At 41.3% G+C, this 21684-nt stretch overlaps 1 protein-coding gene across 1 annotated transcript in view; it reads left to right on the top strand.

Moving 5' to 3' along the window:
- LOC137645461 (myoneurin-like) overlaps positions 1–21684 on the top strand; it is a 153451-nt gene that overhangs the window by 41801 nt on the left and 89966 nt on the right. Inside the window, exon 4 of the mRNA XM_068378266.1 lies at positions 7874–8072. Within this exon, the coding sequence (XP_068234367.1) occupies positions 7874–8072 (199 nt within the window). The remainder of the gene's footprint in view (positions 1–7873; positions 8073–21684) is intronic.

Below are 21684 nucleotides of genomic sequence, written 5' to 3'. Positions count from 1 at the left end.
CCTACCCCAGCCTCAACCTGAGATCCCTTGCATCCAGATTTCTGTAGATATAAAAGTTAGGGATATTCGCCCCAGGAGTTAGAATTCTGGATACCTTAAGGAAAATTTCTCTGGGAATATCACTGTAGTCAAATATACCCTAGGAAGCTACTTTAAAGGAACTTCCATCAGGACAACATGGCCTGAGCCCAAAAATAGATTTTTCGCTTCGCTCAAAATCCGTTTTGTCAGTTTATTGACTTGTTAGTTTAGGCTGACATTCCAGTCTTGACTCTTCACAAGCTGGTTTGAATGTTGTGTGATTTTATTTCTGGGTAACGGTTAGACAAGCATGGAGACTTCCTTCCACTAAAGGAAGAATTCCTATATAAATGACGAAGGGTTTCTATCTGCGTAGGAACAAACTTCAAATTTTTCTATATTTCCTAGCTATACAAACCTGATTAATTTATCCTTATATCCTGCTTCATCCAAGTCATCTCTTGACCATGAGAAGGATGGCCCAATCTCACCAAGGCTAGTACGCGCTCACCCAGTGTGAAGGTACATCTCATAACCACACAGTACATGGTTGCTAGATATGCACTTTTTCTTTTCTTTTTCTGTTCGTTGCAAAGCGACTTCAGAGTAAGCCCAAATGACTCAGATTTTTATAGCTAGAAAAAATACAAATTACTTAAAAAATTCATAGTACTATATTTAAAGTACAGGAGTAAAACTTTTATTGATGAGGAAGCTGGGAAAATTTTCCTGTCTGAATCATTCTTTCATGAGAATGCTAAATTTAGATTTTATGAATAGAACTTACCTCGCAGTTATATATACATAGCTAATAATCTCTACTTTTGGCAGAATTTTTCTAAACGAGGCAACCGCCTTGTGGTGGTTGGGTGGTTACACCCGTTAAAGGGTGGTACGAGGAATCATTCCAGTTTTCTGACTTCAGTTCATCTCTGCCGGGCGGATCGCTAACACGTTGGTCCGTCATTAAGAGTTTTTCTTCGCTTTCCCTGTTTTTGCTGTACCAGTCTGCTATTTGGTGAAGTACACTGATTTGGGGTTTTGGCAATTGTGATTTTGTTAGTTCTTTGCTTTTTTGCTGTTATCATTATGAGTGATAAAATTCAATTCCGTGTCTGTGCGAATGAAGAATGTAAGGTGAGACTACCGAAAATGGCGGTAGACCCTCACACAGTGTGTTTGAATTGTAGGGGTTTTGAATGTGTCCTTAATAATAGGTGCGGGGAATGTAAGGGTTTGGATGAAAAGGATTGGTTGATTATGAAGCGCTATGTGCGTAAACTAGAGCTCAATAGAGTTAGGAGAGCTTCTAGGTCAAAATCTAAGTCTGTTAGTGGAAAGGAAGACGAACTTAGTGTAGATTTATCTTTTGAACCTATAATTAATTCCTCTTTGGAAGTTGATCCTTCCCTTGAGTTAGTAACTCCTGCCCTTCCTACAGGATCCATATCTGCGGATGACCCTCGGTAAGCTAGTTTGGCTGCCGAGTTGAAGGCCATTAAAGAACAGCTTGCGGGCTATAAAGGTAAGAATAGTGAAAGTGCTTGTGTAAGTGCAGTGGAGGTGGCGACTGACTGAACCTGTCATTACCCTAGGCCTAGACCTCTACCAAGCTCCCAGGAACAAGGGAGAAGGTACGTCGACAACCAAAAGGGGGTGAGAGGTACGTACCCTCAGTCAGCCGTCGCCTCAGACAGTCCTGTTGCCGATTCCCAGGCTGTTCTTGACTGTCACGGAAAAGACGTGTCGGATGTGTTAATTTCTTCTCCGAATTCTCCCAGACGTAAATGGAAGTTTGAAGCGTCAAGACCTACAAAGAGGAGATAGAACCACGACGAACTGTCTCGTTCTTTCTCTCCCGGTTCTAGCAGCTATGAACCTTGTCTGTTGGAGGACGATTTCGACTCCGTGCCTGTGAAAAGGACGAAGCCTAAGCCTGCAAATCAGGATTTTACAGCCAAAGATCCTTCCCCTTCTACGAGTGTTATTGTTAACCCTCCCCTTCGGGACCGCAAGACCCAGCTGATGTTGCTAAATCCTTTATGTCTGTCATGCAGGAACAACTTTTTACGAAATCTACTTCTAAGAGAGAACGGAGTCCTTCTCCAAAGAAAACTTCTCTCACTCGGCGCCAGGGCGATGACTGTGCGCTTTCGCAAGGCGATACTTCTTCTCGATACCAGGACAATACGGTCTCTCGTTCTCGAAATCAGGACGATACTATCTCTTGTTGTCGATGCCAGGACGATACCGCCTCTCGTTCTCGATGCCAGGACGATACCGCCTCCCGTTCATGACGCCAGGACGATACCGCCTCTCGTTCACGACGCCAGGACGATACCGCCTCTCGTTCACGACGCCAGGACGATACCGCCTCTCGTTCACGACGCCAGGACGATACCGCCTCTCGTTCACGACGCCAGGACGATACCGCCTCTCGTTCACGACGCTAGGACTATACCGCCCCTCGTTCACGACGCCAGGACGATACCGCCTCTCGTTCACGACGCCAGGACGATACCGCCTCTTGTTCACGACTCCAGGACGATACCGCCTCTCGCTCACGACGCCAGGACGATACTGCCTTTCATTCTCAATGCCAGGACAATACCAGCCTGCTTCCTCAGGACGATACTGCCTCTCGTCTCAAGGACTCTTCTAGTGCTGGGCGCCAGGACGCAAGCCATCTTTTGCAGGACGATTCCTTTGATTTGCCTTTGTCGGATTCTAAGGAGCCTTCTTCTCGTTCAAAGGATGTTGCAGATGTGGATCAGGACCTCGAGGAGGTCTCTGATGACGATGATAAACCTGCCGACGCTGCCGGAGATTACAAGTTCTCTCTCGCTCCCTTCTTGAACTTTTTGGAGAGGAATTCAAACCTGCTGCCTTGCAATCTCCTCAATCCCAATTTAACAGAAAGTAGGCCAAGAAACAGTCGGCCTTCATCAAGATGAAGCTGTCGATTTCCGCAAAGAAGGCTCTTGCGAAGATTGATGACTGGATGAAGGAGCGGAGACAAGCAGTTAAGACTTCCTTCTCGTTTCCACCAGCTCGTCTTGCTTCAAAAGCTGGTATGTGGTATGAAACTGGGGAACCTTTGGGTCTGGGAGTGGCTTCCTCCTCCAAGGGTGACTTCTCTGGCTTAGTGGACTCAGCTAGAAGGCATGCTCTCAGCTCAGCCAAGGTCATGTGGTCGATGTCGGAGCTGGATCATCTCGTCAAAGGTATTTTTAGAGCCTTTGAGGTTTTTAGTTTTCTAGACTGGTCGCTAGGGACTCTGGCAAGGAAAACTGACCAGATGGAAGGAACTCGGGACCTTACCAGTATTATGTCGTGTATGGACAAGGCCCTCAGAGATGGGGCGAATGAGTTGGCTGCGCTGTTCTCAGCTGGGATCATAAAGAAGAGGGCGCTGCTTTGCTCTTTTACTTCAAGGTCTGTTACCATTGCGCAGAAGTCTGAGCTTCTTTACGCCCCCGTCTCAACATCTTTTTCCCGAGTCCCTGGTTAAAGACATTACGCTTTTGCTGGCTCAAAAAGCCACCCAAGACCTATTATCTCGGTCAGCTTGTAAGCCCTTGGCAACCACTCCTTCTTCGAAGCGAGAGGAAAAGAAATTCCAGCAGCCCTTTTTGGGGCAGGACTACTTCAAGACCAGATTTGAGAGGAAGAAGGCAAGAGTCAGGACCAAGATCAAACAGGGGTTCGTTCAGAGCTCTCTCCAGAAAATGAAGTTCGTCTCCTCCAGACAGTGGGCGCAAGACTGTCAGGTTTTTGGCAGTCTTGGAAGAGGAGAGGGGCAGACACTTGGTCCCTCTCAGTCATCAAGGAAGGATACAAGATCCCCTTTCTGAAGAAAGCTCCTCTCGCAGATGCTCCGCTGGCCTTAGTAGCCCAGTACACAGATCTGGGGAAACAGAAGGCCCTAATAGACCAAGTCGACCAAATGCTAGACAAGGGAGCGATAGAACCGGTTCGGGATCTATCCTCCCCAGGCTTTTACAATCACCTGTTTCTAGTCCCCAAGAACTCGGGCGGATGGAGACCCGTCCTGGATGTCAGTTCTCTCAACGTCTTTGTGGAGAAGACAAAGTTCTCCATGGAGACGACTCAGTCTGTGCTGGCATCAGTATGTCCAGGGGACTGGATGGTGTCCCTCGATTTGCAGGACGCGTATTTCCACGTCCCCATCCATCCGACTTCAAGGAAGTACCTGAGATTTGTAATGCAGGGCAAGTGCTTCCAATTCAGAGCTCTTTGCTTCGGTCTCAGCACGGCTCCTCAAGTCTTCACCAGGATAATGGCAAATGTGTCAGGCTGGCTGCATCAAGAGGAAATAAGGATATCCTTTTATCTGGACGATTGGCTGATTCGTTCACGATCGAGGGAGAAATGTCTGGAGGATTTACGAAAGACTTTTATGATGGCTCAAGATCTAGGCCTGGTCATCAACAGGGAGAAGTCTCAGATCAAGCCGAATCAGACTATTCTCTATTTGGGGATAGTTCTGAATTCAGTTCTTTTTCGGGCTTCTCCCTCACAGGAAAGGCAGACCAAGTGTCTTGAAAAAGTCAGAAGTTTCCTGGACAAGAAGAGGTGCTCAGCGAAGGAGTGGATGAGTTTGCTGGGGACTCTATCCTCCCCTCGAGCAGTTTGTCTCTCTGGGGAGACTCGACCTAAGGCCTCTACAGCACTTTCTTTTGAAAACATGGAACAGGAAGACACAGAAAGACTCCTTTTCCTTCCCCATTCCAGCAGAAGTCAAGAATCTTCTGAAGTGGTGGCTGGATCCAGCCTTGTTAGGGGAAGGGATCTCCTTACACAAGAAGAACCCAGACCTAGTGTTGTTTTCAGATGCATCGGAGTCAGGTTTGGGGGCAACACTAGGAAGCAAGGAGGTCTCAGGCTATTGGGAAGGAAATCAGCTGGAATGGCACATCAACAACAAGGAGCTGATGGCCATTTTTCTGGGGCTAAAGGCCTTCAAAGACTCGGTGTCTGGGAAGATTGTGGAGGTCAACTCAGACAACACCACAGCTCTTGCTTACATCAGAAAGCAAGGGGGGACTCACTCTCTGTCTCTGTTCGAAACAGCAAGGGAGCTCCTTCTTTGGGCGAAGGAAAACAAGATAGATCTGCTGACGAGGTTTGTACAGGGACAGAGAAATGTGAGGGCGGACATGCTCAGCAGGAAAGGGCAGGTCCTTCCCACAGAATGGACCCTCAACCAACATGTCTGTCAGAGTCTCTGGAGGCTGTGGGGGAGACCCCTCATCGATCTTTTCGCCTCCAACTTAACCAAGAGGATCCCCAACTATTGCTCCCTGGTTCCGGACAAGGAGGCAATAGCGGTGGACGCCTTTTTGATGGATTGGACGGGGATGGACACATATGCCTTTCCCCCGTTCAAGATCATCAATCTGGTAGTCAGGAAATTCGCTCTCCTCGATTCGGGACGAATGATCCTGGTAGCTCCTTTCTGGCCGATGAGGGAATGGTTCACGGAGGTAGTGGACTTGTTGATGGACTTTCCAAGAAGCCTTCCTGCTATTCCAAAGCTGCTCAGACAACCCCACTTCGAGAGGTATCATCAAAACCCCCTCGCTCTCAATCTGACTGCCTTCAGACTATCGAGAAGCTCGTCAGATTGAGAGGATTTTCAGCGCAAGCTGCGAAAGCTATCGCCAGAGCGAGGAGGGTCTCTTCACAGAGGGTCTACCAGTCCAATTGGGAGACTTTTAGAGCTTGGTGTAGGAAGCACAAGATATCCTCATCCACTACCTCTGTGAGCCAGATTGCTGATTTCTTGTTGTACCTCAGGCAGGACGCTAAGCTAGCTGTGTCCACAATCAAAGGGTACGAAAGCATGCTCGCTTTAGTCTGTCGGCATAGAGGCTTGGACTTGTCTCACGATAAGGACTTACATGACCTCTTGAAGTCTTTTGAGCCAACCAAACAGGTCCAGTTAAAGCCCCCTTCTTGGAACCTTGATGTGGTTCTTAAATTTCTGTGCATCAAGAGATTTGAGCCCATCTCACAAGCTCCTCTTAGGGAGGTTACGAAGAAAACCCTCTTCCTTTTGGCCTTAGCAACAGCTAAAAGAGTCATTGAAGTCCATGCAATTGAAAAGCAGGTAGGCTTCAATCTGAATGGGGCAGTTTGTGCCTTAAGAATAGACTTCCTCGCCAAGAACGAGAACCCTTCAAAGCCCTGGCCAAGGACCTTTGAGGTTCCTAACTTGACTAACCTAGTGGGTCAAGAGCAAGAAAGGCTCCTCTGTCCAGTATGAGCCCTCAAGGCCTACTTGTCTCGCACAAAAAATGTAAGAGGCTGTTCTAGCTCCTTGTGGTGTTCTGTGAAAGATCCTCAGAAGCCCCTTTCCAAGAACGCTTTGTCCTTTTTCCTGAGGGAAGTTATAAGAGAAGCGCAATTGAAAAGCAGGTAGGCTTCAATCTGAAAGGGTACAGTTTGTGCCTTAAGAATAGACTTCCTCGCCAAGAACGAGAACCCTTCAAAGCCCTGGCCAAGGACCTTTGAGGTTCCTAACTTGACTAACCTAGTGGGTTAAGAGCAAGAAAGGCTCCTCTGTCCAGTATGAGCCCTCAAGGCCTACTTGTCTCGCACAAAAAATGTGAGAGGCTCTTCTAGCTCCTTGTGGTGTTCTGTGAAAGATCCTCAGAAGCCCCTTTCCAAGAACGCTTTGTCCTTTTTCCTGAGGGAAGTTATAAGAAAAGCGCATCTCTTGTGTGAGGAGGAACATTTCGGCCTTTTAAAAGTGCAGGCTCACGAAGTGAGAGCCATTGCGACCTCGCTTGCTCACCGCCAGAACATGTCGGTCAGACAAATTATGGATGCGACATTCTGGAAGAGCAACTCTGTGTTCGCCTCTCATTACGCCTCTCATTACCTCAGAGAGGTGAGAGTGGATTATGAGAAATGCTTTACCTTGGGCCCATACGTGGCTACGGCTTCTGTATTAGGCAAAGAAGTTACTACCTCCCCTCAACCTTAGTTTTGTATACCTGTGTGTGGGTTGGTGTTTTTAATGGTTGTCTGAGGACGTCGACTTCTGTACAGTCACCTCAGTCTAGTTAGATAATTTATATCTACTTTGCAAAGGTTAGGTGGTTGGTTTTTGTAAGGTTGCAGTTTTTAATATTGGGCAATAGGTAGTCCTGAAGTCTAGTCAGATTGTTGGTCTCACCCCGTTGACAGACTCGATTGAGTGTTTTCAGCACGGCAGGTCACATCCTGGCTGACACTCCTAAGGGAAAGCGACTCAAGAGGCAGGAACCTTTGAAGTCAGCTACCTTAGCAGGTGAGGAATCAAGGTGTTTTTTATCCTACAACTCTTTTGGTTGTTTCCCCAACGATGTTTACACTCTATCACCCTCCTCCAAGTGTGTTAATCAGCTATGTATATATAACTGCCAGGTAAGTTCTATTCATAAAAATGGAGTTTTATGATAAAACAAAGTTTTGTGAATATAGTACTTACCTGGAAGTTATATATACATTCGAAGGCCCACCCACCTCCCCTCAGGAACAGGTCGGGCATAGATGAACTGAAGTTAGAAAACGGGAATGATTCCTCGTACCACCCTTTAACGGGTGTAACCACCCAACCACCACAAGGCGGTTGCCTCGTTTAGAAAAATTCTGCCGAAAGTAGAGATTATTAGCTATGTATATATGACTGCCAGGTAAGTATTCACAAGACTTTGTTTAATCATAAAAACTCCATATTTAATGGCTCCTTATTTTGAACAAGTCATTTTGGTATAATGGCAAGTTATATAACTCAGATCTTAATTATTTTAACTGTAATTAATCCAGATTTCCTTTAAATCAGGTGTCATGGAACTAGATCCAGCATCCGAAGAAGAAGATTTAAATATTCAGATTAAACCTGAATTAATTGATGATATAGAAGATGACCCTATGGGAGATCATCTGTTACCAGAAGATCAAGGAATAACAGCAGATGATCCTGAGTTTAATCCAGCATATGATTACGAATGGAGTAAAGGCCGCATGAGAGGCCGAGGCAGGTAAATAAGTTACATATCATTTGTAAGAGGCAAATTATTTTATAAAGAGTTTAGAGTTAATTGAATTCTATTGTCAGGCTAAAACTGGAATGAGTCATAATTAGAATGCTGTCATATTCTTGTTGTAAGAGAACTTATCCCATTTCTGCTTTCAGACAATGTTCTCTTTACTCTTCATCTCCTGGGAATTGATTTTTTTTTTTCATTTTTGAGTATTTACAGTTCAGAAAGTTAGAAAATATAAATTCCATTATTAAAACACAAGATATATATGGTGACCATATGGCCACCTAAGTAGAATACGAATACAACAAATTTTATTTCCTATTTTATGCTTTATTTATTAAACAAGAATAATTGGATGGATATGCAAAGCATCATGTAATTCATTCAATATTCTACAAAGTAATTAAATCAGATTTTTAAACATCTGACTTACCTGGTACAGGTAGTTATATATATAGCTATACGTCCCTGACGTCCAGCAGAAATTTCAAATCTCGCGGCAATCGCAGATTGGGTAGCCAGGTGTACCACCTGTGCGCCCTCTAGCGAGGTACCTGGAACCATTCCATGATTCCTCAGATCTTCCCTGCCACTCACGCCGGCAACATCGCTAGATCTTTCATTCGCTGTAACCTGTATATTGCAGTTATCTTGGTGATGTACAATATACTGTTGGCTTTCGCTCATTTGGTTTTATTTTGACTGAGTTAGTGGTTGGATTATTATCGCTATGTTTTAACTTGAAAGGGGTAGTTTTTTCCACCTACTGTAAAAATAACGAACCTACTCTTAAAAACATGATGGCGGAAGAAAAACACTCCGCCAACACTATGACTTCCCAAACATATTACGTAGACTACGTAGTATGACTTGCAAATTCTTTTCTTTTTCTATGCAAAGAATGATAAGTGAACACTAACTTACAAACCAAAAGTATTTAAGTTTTTATAAGATAAAAGGAATATATAGTTTTAAGAAAATATTTGTCCTATTAGTATACTTTCTTTAGATAATCATCGGTCTATTTTCAGAGATTAAATAAAACTAGCGTACTGTTAAATTTACACTACGTAGTTCTCTTGAAAATCGATACAGTCTCACAAATTACTTTGTATCGTTATTTATTTTTATTTTTTTTTTTTATATTGGGAATTCTAATATTAATCAGATAACCTATTGCATTCTCATTCAAGCCCTTGGCGGAAGAGTATTATATCTCGCCGCGGGCAGGTCTAATTATGGTCTTATGTGAAAGAGTATAAAAAGTGCAATTTTCAGTGCTAAATTAGTGCAGTGAATTTAATCAGTCAGTGGAGGATGCGTCTGCTCGACCCTGTCGTTATCCTAGCTTTAGACCTCTTCCAAGCTCGCCAACCCCTGGGAGAAGGAATGTCTATCAGCAAAAGGAAACGAGAGGCGTTCCTGTTAACGCTTCCCAGAATGCTCGCCCTCGCCGTGGGAAAGGTGAGGTAAAAGTGTTATCTTCGCCGTCGGTTGACTCAGCTCACAGACAGGGCTGGCGTCTTACGTATTTTCCTGTTGGACAAGAAGAGAGTTGCTCGTCATGATGCCGAGCGTTTAGATTCTTTACACCTTAACCCTAGCGTCAAGAAGGACGCCGAGCGTTAAGGAATGGACTACATCATGCCAAGCGTCGAGTAGGTGGAAGTTATATCACTTAACACCGAGCGTCAGAGCATTGGACGGCAAGCTGCTAACGCTGCTGTAAGAGTTTGACACAATGTTTGAACCTGAGTGCAACTTCTTTGTCTCTCTTGTTGGATGAACGAACATTCTAGACGTGAATGTCTTAGTTCCGAGCGTCTGAATCGCGAGCGTCATTGTTCCGAGAGTCACGTGGCGCCAAGCTACAAGCAGTTGCATGGCGGCAAGCGTCCAGCAGTTGGACTTGATGTCGAGTGTCAAGCAGTTACGTGACGTCGAGCGTCAAGCAGTTGGACGTGACGCCGAGTGTCAAGCATAGTTCCGAGCGTCTAAATCGCAAATGTCATTGTTCAGAGAGTCACGTGGCGCCGAGCGTCAAGCAGTTGCATGACGTCTAGCATCCAGCAGTTTGACTTGACGTCGAGTGTCAAGCAGTTAGACGTGATGCTGAGCGTCAAGCAGTTCCATGGCGTCAAGCGTCCAGCAGTTGGACTTGACGTCGAGTGTCAAGCAGTTAGACGTGACGCCGAGCGTCAAGCAGTTGCATGGCGTCAAGCGTCCAGCAGTAGGACTTGACGTCGAGTGTCAAGCATGACACCGAGCATCAAACAGTTAGACGTGACGCCGAACGTCAAGCGGTTAGACGTTACGTCGAGCATCAAGACTCGGACGTCGTGATTACGCCAGTCGAGCCGAACGTTGAGATCGCGAACGTCTTAGTTCCGATCATAATGACCGTGAGTGTCTAGCGTTGGAACATCGTTACGCCAGGCGCTATAAAAAAATACAGAGAAAAATATTAACTGGAAAGAAATTATTTTCACACACCAAGGCCTGCCAGAACAAACTCTTAGTGTCTGATGGAGGGCGAGAAATAAACCCCTATAAGTAAGTAAAAGTAAGTAATGATCTTGGACCCATTGAGGCCAGAATTCAGGACCTTAAGGAGTTGACTCCTAGGAAACAAGACGTCTCTACCTCGGTTAGAGACTTGTAGGAATTAGGGATCAATGATCTCCTTTCCCCTATTTATCTTTTATAGGAATTCTCGTAGGAGAAGATCCTAAGATACTTCATCCTTCGGTTGACTTATAGAAACTCATGAGAGTTTTTTCTGAAGAGTTTCCAAATTATTTTGTGCCTGCTGCTCCTCGTTCCCCGCCTTCAGAGTTTACGCTAGGGAAGGTGTCGAAGGAGTCTCTGTTTACAAAGATGGTGCTGTCTCGATCATCTAAAGAGCTTTGAGGATGATGGGAGACTGGATGCAATCCAAGAATATCCAGGGTAATACTGTTTTTCCCTTTTCCCTAGTCGAGAGGTTCTTGACGACAAATGTCTTTACAACTCCCCCGTTAAATGTCGCGTTTCAGCCGCTTTAACCCAAAGGAGTCAAGCAGCCAGACGTGATGTCGAGCGTCCAGCTAACGTGACATCGAGCGTCCAGCAGGACGTGATGTCGAGCGTCCAGCTAAAACGTGACGTCGAGCGTCCAGCAGGACGTGACGTCGAGCGTCCAGCAGGACGTGACGTCGAGCGTCCAGCAGGACATGACGTCGAGCGTCCAGCAGGACGTGACGTCGAGCGTCCAGCAGGACGTGACGTCGAGCGTCCAGCAGGACGTGACGTCGAGCGTCCAGCAGGACGTGACGTCGAGCGTCCAGCAGGACGTGACGTCAAGCATCCAACAAGACGTGACGTCGAGCATCAAGCGGGCTGCGACGTCAAGCATCAAGCAGAACGCGACGTCGAGCGTCAATCAGCTCATGACATGGACGTGTACGCATTTCCACCGTTCAAAATTCATTACAAAGTGATGCAAAAGTTTGGGTCACACGAAGGGACCAGATTGACTCTAGTGGCTCACTTTTGACCCTCGAGAGTGGTTCACAGAGGTACTGGAATAGATGGTAGGCACTCCAAGAAGCCTTTCATTAAGAGTAGTTCTACTCGAACAACCCCACTTGGAAAGGTACCATCAACAGTCTCCAAGCTCTTCATCTAACTGTCTACAGATTATCGAAAAACTCACAAGAGCTAGAGGCTTTTCGAAGGAGGCAGCTAGGGCTATTGCAAGAGCAAGGAGGACTTCTACTATCAAGGTTTACCAATCCAAGTGGGAGGTTTTTAGAGAGTGGTGCAGAGTCAACTCTGTTTCCTCGTCCAGTACCTCTACAACTCAGATTGCTGATTTCCTGTTATATCTTCAAAGGAAATGCAATTTTTTTCATCCTCTACCATCAAGGGATACAAGAGTATGTTAGCTACCGTATTCAGGAACAACACTTGGACCTTTATAATGTTAGAGACCTACAGGAACTTCTCAAATCCTTTGAAACATCAAAGCAATAGCACCAGGATTCACCAGCTTGGAATCTGGATATAGTCCTGAAGTTCATTATGAGTGACAGGTTTGAGCCCTTGCATTCAGCTTCATTTAAGGACCTCACGATGAAGACTCTATTTTTGGTCAGTCTGGCGACAGTTAAAAGAGTCGGTGGGATTCATGCTTTTAGTTAAAATGTTGGTTTTTTCGAGATAACAAAGCTATCGGCTCATTGCAGTTAGGCTTTCTCGCCAAGAATAAACGCCCTTCTCAACCTTGGCCCATGGCTTTTGAGTTTCCAAACCTTTTGGATGTGGTTGGCGAGGAGTTGGAGAAGGGTCATGTGTCCAGTAAGAGCCCTGAAGTTCTACCTGGACTGAATGAAAGAGTTGTGAGGCAAGTCTGAAGCTCTTTGGTGCTCGGTCTAGAAGCCCTCATTACAGAGGTCGAAGAATTCACTTTCATTCTTCATCAGGCTCTTAATAAGAAAGGTTCATGCAGATTGCAGTGAGGCAGACCTCAAGCTTTTAAAAGTCAAGACGCATGAAGTTAGAGCTGTAGCAACTTTGGTGGCCTTCAAGCAGAATAGATCGTTGCAGAGCATTATGGACACAACCTTTTGGAGGAGTAAATCTGTGTTCGCTTCACATTTTTTGAAACGTTTTCAGACTTTATGAGGACTGCTTCACTCTGGGACCATTAGTAGCAGCGAGTGCAGTAGTGGGGGAAGGATCCACCACTACATTCCCATAATCCTAATACCCTTTTCTTCTCTTGGAACTTTTGTATTTTTATGGTTGTTCGTGGAGATTGTGACAGTCTTCCACAATCATTGATTTTAGTTAGGTGGTCAATTTATGCCTTGAGAGCGCCCAGAACAAGGGTATTGGAGGAGGTCCTGTCATATAGACGTTTTTAGACTGGTTTGACAGCTCCTAGAGGTCTTCAGCCCCCTGGGTGGATCGCTGGATCTCATAAGGAAAGCGGACATAATGAAAGAATTATTTAAAGTCAGCTTCCTTATCAGGTACGAACCGTTAAGCTTGTTTATTAACTCATAAGTAAAATTCCAATAATGTTGGCTGTCTCTGACCCTCCACGAAGGGTGTCAATCAGCTATATATATAACTACCAGGTAAGTCAGATGTCTAAAAATGATATTTTCATAATAAAATAAAATTTTGAACATACTTACCCGGTAGGTATATATAATTTAATCCCCCCTCCCCTTTAGAGACCTATGGGCATGGAAGATCTGAGGAATCATGGAATGGTTCCAGGTACCTCGCTAGAGGGCGCACAGGTGGTACACCTGGTTACTCAATCTGCGATTGCCGCGAGTTTTGAAATTTCTGCCGGACGTCAGGGACGTATAGCTATATATATAACTACCGGGTAAGTATGTTCAAAAATTTATTTTATTATGAAAATATCATTTTGCAGATTTTATACATCAGGCTCTATTTCAATTGCAAAAGGAAAATAACGAGATATTTATTTTTCTGAATCTCACATGATGTTCATGTTGCTTCTCCAGAAACCTGGTTTAGTCCGTATCTGTAAAATTGGAAAATTTTTATAATTTGCTCATTTTCTTTTGCTTCTACAAGTACATGCCCTTAACAAAGGAATTTAGTCCTCTAACCATAAGGGGTTTACCGTGCTAGGCGGTTTGCCAACGGTTATACTTGTATAAGTGGCTAAGCATGCAGTATACGCATAAAAAAGAGATGGATCTGTTACAACAACAGAAGATGAAGAAAGACAATGTTGGAGGGATCACTTTAGTGAGGTTATAAATAGGAGATACAAAGGGAATAATTTGATTGATATATTGAAGCTGATGAAGACCTTGATGTGCCCATGAAAGAATTCAGTGTGTTTAAAGTCGAAGCTATAATTAAAAAACTCAAGAGATAGAAAACCCTTAAATATGATGGAATAATTGCTGAGATGATACTGGCCAAAAATTAAGTGAATCCCAGAATACTTACAAGATTATTTTGTAGAATGTGGTATGAAGAGGCAAAACCTGATGAATGGGAGTTAGGAGTGTTGGTGTACATGGCAAGAAAGGGAGACATGACTGATTGCAATAATTACAGAGGCATAACACTTAAGTAAGTTATTATGGAAATATATAGTATACTTATCCTAAAGAGACCTGCCAATTTTTAGGAGAGTCCTGCGTTACTATGGAATTCCTCTTAAATATGTGAATTCAATTAAGTCTGTTCATGAACATAGCAAGTGCAAAGTTCATGTTAATGGAGTCTTATCAAATAAATTTCTAGTGAACAGCAGAATACTCCATGGGAATATGTTGTCACCTGGGTTGTTTATCCTCCTCATGGATTTTGTAATGCATAGAACAGTCAAAGATGGTGGAGAAGGATTGGACTGGATTGGTGATAGGAAATTAGCTGACCAAGAGTATGCTGATGATGCTGTCCTTATGGGCAGAGCACCACAGGATTTACAATGCTTGCTTACCAGAATGCATGAAATATTACAGGAGTTTGGGCTCAAGATAAATAGAAGAAAGACAGAGATGATGAGAACGAAGTATGCAATGGAAGAAGAAGTATCATTGGAAGGAGAAAGGATTAATGAGGTATAATCATTAAAGTACAGTATTTAGGAACTATGATCTCCAATACATGGTATTTAGAATTAGAGTTCAGTGAAATATTGTAAAAGTAAATCAGACAATGGCTATGTTAAGTAAAATTTGGCAACCAAATCACCTGGAATTACATATAAAAATCAGACTATATATCAGTTTAGTGAGAGCGGTGTTACTATATGGACGTGCGTCATGGTATGACAATGAAACAATCTCTAGTAGATTTGAGAACAAAGCCCTCAGAAGGATATTGGGAGTTAAATGGCAGGATAGGCTTAGAAATGAAACTATAAGAGATTACCCGAGGGCCATATGTCGTTGAGATCATGATGAGGGGTTAGATGAAGATGGTTTGGGCAATGCTCTTTGCACTCCCCAAGAGAGATTAGTTCACCAAATGTTTAACTGGGCTCCACAAGATACTAGAAGAGTTGTAAGACCCAGGCATACATGGTTGAGGACTAAGAAGCGTGAAGTAGATGAATGGAGAAGTATTGAATTAAAAGCTCAAAATAGAAATGACTGTCGAAATAACTTCACCAATAGAAATAATGAAACACCTGAGCCGGTACCAAAGTTAACAGTAGGAGAAGTAAAGAAAGCATTAAAAGGAAAAGCAGCAGAAGATGATGGCGTAATAATTGATTTAATTATAAATGGAGAAGATTTTGTAAAAGTAAACTGGCTAAATTCTACACCGATGTCTGAAAGAATGCTCTACACCTACAACTTCGAAAACCTTTGTCATTATACTAATTCATGAAAAGGGAAAACATAAAAGACCTTAAAAATTACCGCCCAATAAGTTTACTCTTTGTAATATATAAAAATATTTCCAAAGATCATATTAGGGCGAATAGAAAGACGGCTAGATTTTAATCAACCATATTATTATTATAAGCCAAGCTATAACCCTAGTTGGAAAAGCAAGATGCTATAGCCCAAGGGCTCCAACAGGGAAAAATAGATCAATGAGAAAGGAAATAAGGAAATAAATGAACTACTGTTCAAGAGAAATAAAAAACAATTGAAATAAAATATAAGAACAGCAACATCATCAAATTACATCTTTCATATATAGACTTCAAGAACTTCAAAACAAACAATATGAAGAGAAATAAGATAGAATAGTATGCCCAAGTGTACTCGTAAGCAAGAGAACTCTAATTAAGATAGTGGAAGGCCATGGTACAGAGGCTATGGCATAACCCAAGACTAGATAATTAACCAGCTAATGGAAAAATCAACAAAGTATGACAAACCACCATGTATGGCATTTATAGACTATGAGAAAGCATTTGATTCTGTCAAAACATCAATAGTAATGAAAGCCTATCAAAAAAAAAGAATAGAAGATTCTTATGTTAGAACACTTGAAGATATCTATACAGGAAGTACAGCAACCCTAAAACTACATAAAGATAGGGAGAAATTCTGATTAAGAGAGGAGTCAGACAGGAGACCCCATATCTCCTAAATTATTTGCAGCATGTTCAGAAGAAGTTTTAAAGAATTAGGATTGGGCAATTGTAGGAATTAATATTAATGGGGGAATAACTCAATAACTTTGGATTTGCAGATGGCAAAGCTGTGGTTAGTGAATCATGGGAGGAATTACAAAGGATGTGAGAAGATTTGAACAGAGAAAGCACAAATGTAAGACAGAAAATGAATATGAGTAAAACTAAGATAATGTCAATAACATCATTGCAGACAGACAACAAATGAGAGTTATGGATGAACGTCTTGAGATTATAAGTAAATATACGTACTTTGGACTGGCATTAAGTGTTTCCCTAGGACATGAGACTGAAATTAATAGAAGGATAAGCGTGGGATGGAGAGCATTTGGTAAACAAATTGAGATTATGAAATGTAAAATGTCACCTTCTCTAAAATGAAAAGTATATAATGAAATGGTCCTACCTGTATTAATTTATGCATCAGAAACTTGGAGCCTTACTAAATCCTTAGAACATAAGCTAGTTACAACTCAAATAGTAGTGGAAAGAATGATGATGGGAATAATACTAACAGACAGAGAAAGAGCAACATGGATACAAGAGCAAATTAAAGTAGAGGATATTCGAACAACTTGTAAGAAAAAGAAATGGACATGGGCAGGACATAAAATGAGAATTACAGACAATAGATGGACATTGAGAGTAACAGAATGGGTCCCTTGAGATTGTGAAAGAAGCAGAGGAAGGAAGAGAAGATAATGGATTGATGAACTAAGGAAGTTTGCTGGCATGGACTGGCACAGAAAGACTATAAACAGGTGCAATTGGAAGGTCATGTCTATGGCCTATGTTCTGCAGTGGATTAATGATGGCCGATATATATATATATATATATATATATATATATATATATATATATATATATAAAATATATATATGAATATATATACAGTGATGCCTCGCAACACAAAATTAATTGGTTCCGTAAGAGCTTTCGTAATGTGACTTTTTCGTGTAGTGAGTCGCCTTTTACATGTAAATAGCCTAATTCGTTCCAGACCCTAGAAAAACACCACATTAAGTGATTATAAAAAGGATATGTGCCACTAAGTAGTACTATATATATAAAAAGTACTGTATTTTGATGATTTAATAAAAAAAATTAACATTAACCCATATATGCCCAGTGATGCGTTTGCGTAACACTAAACTTGTGTTTGCAAGTTTCAACTTGCATGCCACAGGCTTACCGGTTCTATCTTTCCGTTGTCATCAGTTGATGGAGAGAGAGTGTAACAGACGGATGTACGGTGAACTGCTGAAACAAACTGTAAAACAAGTGCAGTACAGTGATTTAAAATTCAGTGTAATTTTTGTCTACCATGTCTTCGAGAAATAATGGTTATGTATGAGAAATGCAACCTACTTATAGATAAGATTATGCCCATATTAACAGATTGTTCCTTTATTAGTGCATTTCTGAAGTTTGTGTTTTAGCATGTATTCTGATGTTCAAAATACATTCTGAAAATCTAATTTTTATTGTGATGCGTTCACGCAACACTGGGCATCCCATGTCTCACTGATATTCAATATTCCACATATATTTTCCCCATTATATTGCGTTTAAAAGCGTTATATTTTCATGTTTGCCTAAGGATCACCATAAATATACAGTACATACATACGCACGCGCACGTACACACACACACACACACACATATATATATATATATATATATATATATATATATATATATATATATATATATATATATATATATATATATATATATATATATATATATATATATATATATATATATATATATATATATATATATATATATATATATATATATATATATATACATATATATACATATAAAGAATATTTGCATAAAAACTTCTCAGAGGTCATGAGAGCCTGATTGAGCTGTTTTCTGTTGTAGGAATCTGACATTGGTGGAAATTTTGGAGGAATTGGAAAGGCTTTCAAGTAGTGAAGAAGATGAAAATGAAGATAATATTGTTGCTGAAACAAAGAACCATGTATCCATCTACATTTCTCCTCCAGAAAATGGGGGGCAAACAGATGAAGATTCAGGAGAAGAGGAAGATGTTGACATAAACAACCTACCTGGAGCTCAAATGATTTTCTCAGGCTCTTATTAGTGGAGAAGCTTCAACAGAAGGTAGAAATAAGAAATCTTCCAAAAAAAATTGCAAAGTGAGACACTGGTGCAGTAAGGATATGGAACAAATAGACAGCAACTCACGTCAACTTTTTTACGGACCATCTACTGCTGATTTTCCATGAACTCTACCTGAAATTTTTGAACTTTTTCTTGATACTGCTGCCATAGAACTTCTGACTATTGAAACTGTGAAATACGCAACGCAAAATGGAAACCATCAGTTCTCTTTATCATGTAATGAGATGAAAACATTTGTTGCAATTCTGTTGCTATCAGGCTATTGTTCTGTATCAAGACGCAGATTATACTGGTCAATGGAATTGGATACTCATAATGAGCTTATATCCAGTTCAATGCGTCGGAATAGGTTTGAAGAGATCATGAGGTATTTCCATGCTGCAGATAATACGGATCTGAATCCAGCCGATAAGTTTGCCAAAGTACACCCATTTTTGGACATTCTAAATGAAAACTATCTTTCCTATGGTAAAGTCTTTGGGCCATCCACTATATCTGTAGATAAGTCCATGATTCCATACTTTGGAAGACACCCAACAAAACAGTTCATCCGTGGAAAGCCCATACGATGGGGTTATAAAGCATGGGCAGCTTGCACTCCTTTGGGTTATGCCTTTACTCTTGACCTTCACCAAGGAAAATATGAAGGAAATAATCCAAATGTGTATGCAAGTGAATATGGATTAGGAGGAAAAGTTGTTCTAAACATTCTTGACACACTTCAAGCTGAATATCCGGGAATAAGATTTTCTCTTTATTTTGATAACTTCTTCACCTCAATAAAACTCTTAGAAGAGATCAAAAGAAGAGGTCATGGTGCCACAGGTACCCTAAGAGCCAACAGAGTAGAAAAATGTCCACTGACTATCAACAAGACGTTTGAAAAGTTGCCAAGAGGTAGTGAAGAGCACTTCTTAGATAGAGATTCTCAAATTCTAGTTGTCAGATGGAATGATAATGGAGTAGTCAGCATTGGTTCCAATGAGCATGGAACGTTTCCCATGAAAAAAGTTGAGCGATACTCGGCAAAGGAAAAAAAGAAAGTATCTATAGGTTGCCCTCGTTTGATTGACATATACAACCAGAACATGGGTGGTGTTGACAGAACAGAGGAAAATATTTGTCATTATCGCATTCCAATTAGAGGTAAAAAATGGTATTTTCCCATACTTTGTTTTCTAATCAATGTCTCAATGAACAATGCGTGGCTTTTTGCTCAGAAAGGTGGGTATGATGAAGATTTGCTTACATTTACTAGAGCAGTTGTTCACTGTTGGTTAAAAAAGTTTGGAGAACCACCAAAAACCCCAGGAAAACTAAGGTCACTATGCATGAGCACCCTGAATACCGAGAAACGTTTTGATAAGATAAGCCATGAGATCATCGAAAGGGATCCTAAATGTAGAAGACGGTGCAAACACTGTCATAGCCAAACAATTTTTATTTGCAGAAAGTGTGATGTTCCATTGCATTTGAAATGTTCTGTTGCATATCATACCCAATAAGAATAGGCTTGTTTGTTTCTTTCTTTGTTGATGATAATTTACATTGCTGAATGAAGAATGTGTTTCGTTTTTTATTTTGTTGAATTGCATTGTCATTTATTTTGCTTTAAATTTTGTATTCAAATACTATACATGTAATTCACAATGTCCTTTTCTATTTATAAATGAATATTTTATGTTTCCATCAAATATAAAGGAAATCTACCACGACATCTTTGAAAGTAATCCTAAATGTGTATATTCTTCTTGTAATTTATTGAAAATTACATCAATTTCTTTTTTAAAAAATTACATATAAAATAAGAAAAAAAAATCTTTTAGGCTTAAAATGTCCTGTGTTGCATATACGCAACATTGGACAGGCATGGTGTGCCCACGGATGCGTTTGCACAACAGTAAATTTTTTGCAATAAATTGAAGAATACTTGAGAAAACTTCCTCAAACATTGATATATGGCATGGAAACATCATAACCTATATCATATCTGAAAATCATTTAATTTCAAGAACCTTCATCTTTTCTGGGCATATATGGGTTAATACTTTGAAAAAGAAGTGTTTAATTAGAGCAAAGAGTAAAAATAAAGTAACAGAAATGTGAAACGTTACCTTTGGAGTGAGGCGATGTCTGAGGATGAAAACAGAGGAAAACGTTTATGTACAAGTGGCAGAAAATGTATACACTTAACTTTACAAAACAGATTTATAAATGACAGAAAACATTAACACTTAATTTTAGGAAACGCATCTACAAATGGCAGGAAATATTAACACTTAACTTTACAATAAACTTAAAATAGAAATTCTTTTGTTTTCCTTTTTCTATTTTTTTTTTACTTTACATTTCCTATTTTCTAAATTTTAAACATAAGACTTACCCACTTTTCTTTCGTTTCTTAGCTGGCGCTTGGTCTGCTTCTACCAAAGGCCTCTTACTAAAATATGCATCCAAAGAATCTTGTTTCTGCCTGCTTCTTAAAATTCTCCTGAAATAACTCAGGCAAACTTCATTACAGTATTCAAGCGCACGACCTGTGAGAATTTGGGTGTCTCTGTTCTACGATATCCACCATTTTAAAGTAGCCATCTAGACCCTCTTTAATTTCTACCGTTTTCAATGGGTCATCCGTCCTAAGTTCCTCTTGTTGCTCCTGGATGAGCTCATTGATGCCGGCCTCTTCAACTTCCAGACCCATGGACTTCCCGAGTGTAACGATTTCAGAAAGTTCGGATTGACCATCAGGTTCAGGATCGTCAACATTTTCAGAATCGTCTTCAATTTGGTCTGCGTGGAAGCCCTCGAAATCTTGTGCGGAGACGGCATCAGGCCACAGCTTCCTCCAAGCAGAGTTCAATGTGCGCCTTGAAATCTCCTGCCAAGCTTGATCGATTTTTTGAGGCATATGACAATATCAAAATGCTCCTTCCAAAATTGACGAAGGGTGAGGTTTGTGCTCTCGATGATTTCAAAAAATCTCTTGAAGATATATTTCGTATAAAGCTTCTTGAAGTTTAAAATCTCTTGCTGGTCTATGGGCTGGAGGAGAGGGGTGGTGTTTGGTGGAAGATAGAGAATCTTGATGAAGGAATATTGTGGTGCAATATCTTCATGGAGGGAAGGAGGGTGGGCAGGGGCATTGTCCAGCACCAGTAGGTATTTCATAGGGAGGCGCTTCTCTTCCAAATACTTTTTCACAGTCATGCCAAAACAAATTATATCCACTTGATAAACAATTGTCTTGTTACCCAGCCTTTTTCATTAGCCCTCCACAACACGTTCAGATGTTCCTTAGTGACTTTGTGGGTCT

The sequence above is a fragment of the Palaemon carinicauda genome, chromosome 8 (assembly GCF_036898095.1).
Source record: "Palaemon carinicauda isolate YSFRI2023 chromosome 8, ASM3689809v2, whole genome shotgun sequence".
NCBI classification, from domain to species: domain Eukaryota; kingdom Metazoa; phylum Arthropoda; class Malacostraca; order Decapoda; family Palaemonidae; genus Palaemon; species Palaemon carinicauda.
Note: the sequence above shows the minus strand (reverse complement) of the source record. Positions and strands in the feature narration are given on the sequence as shown.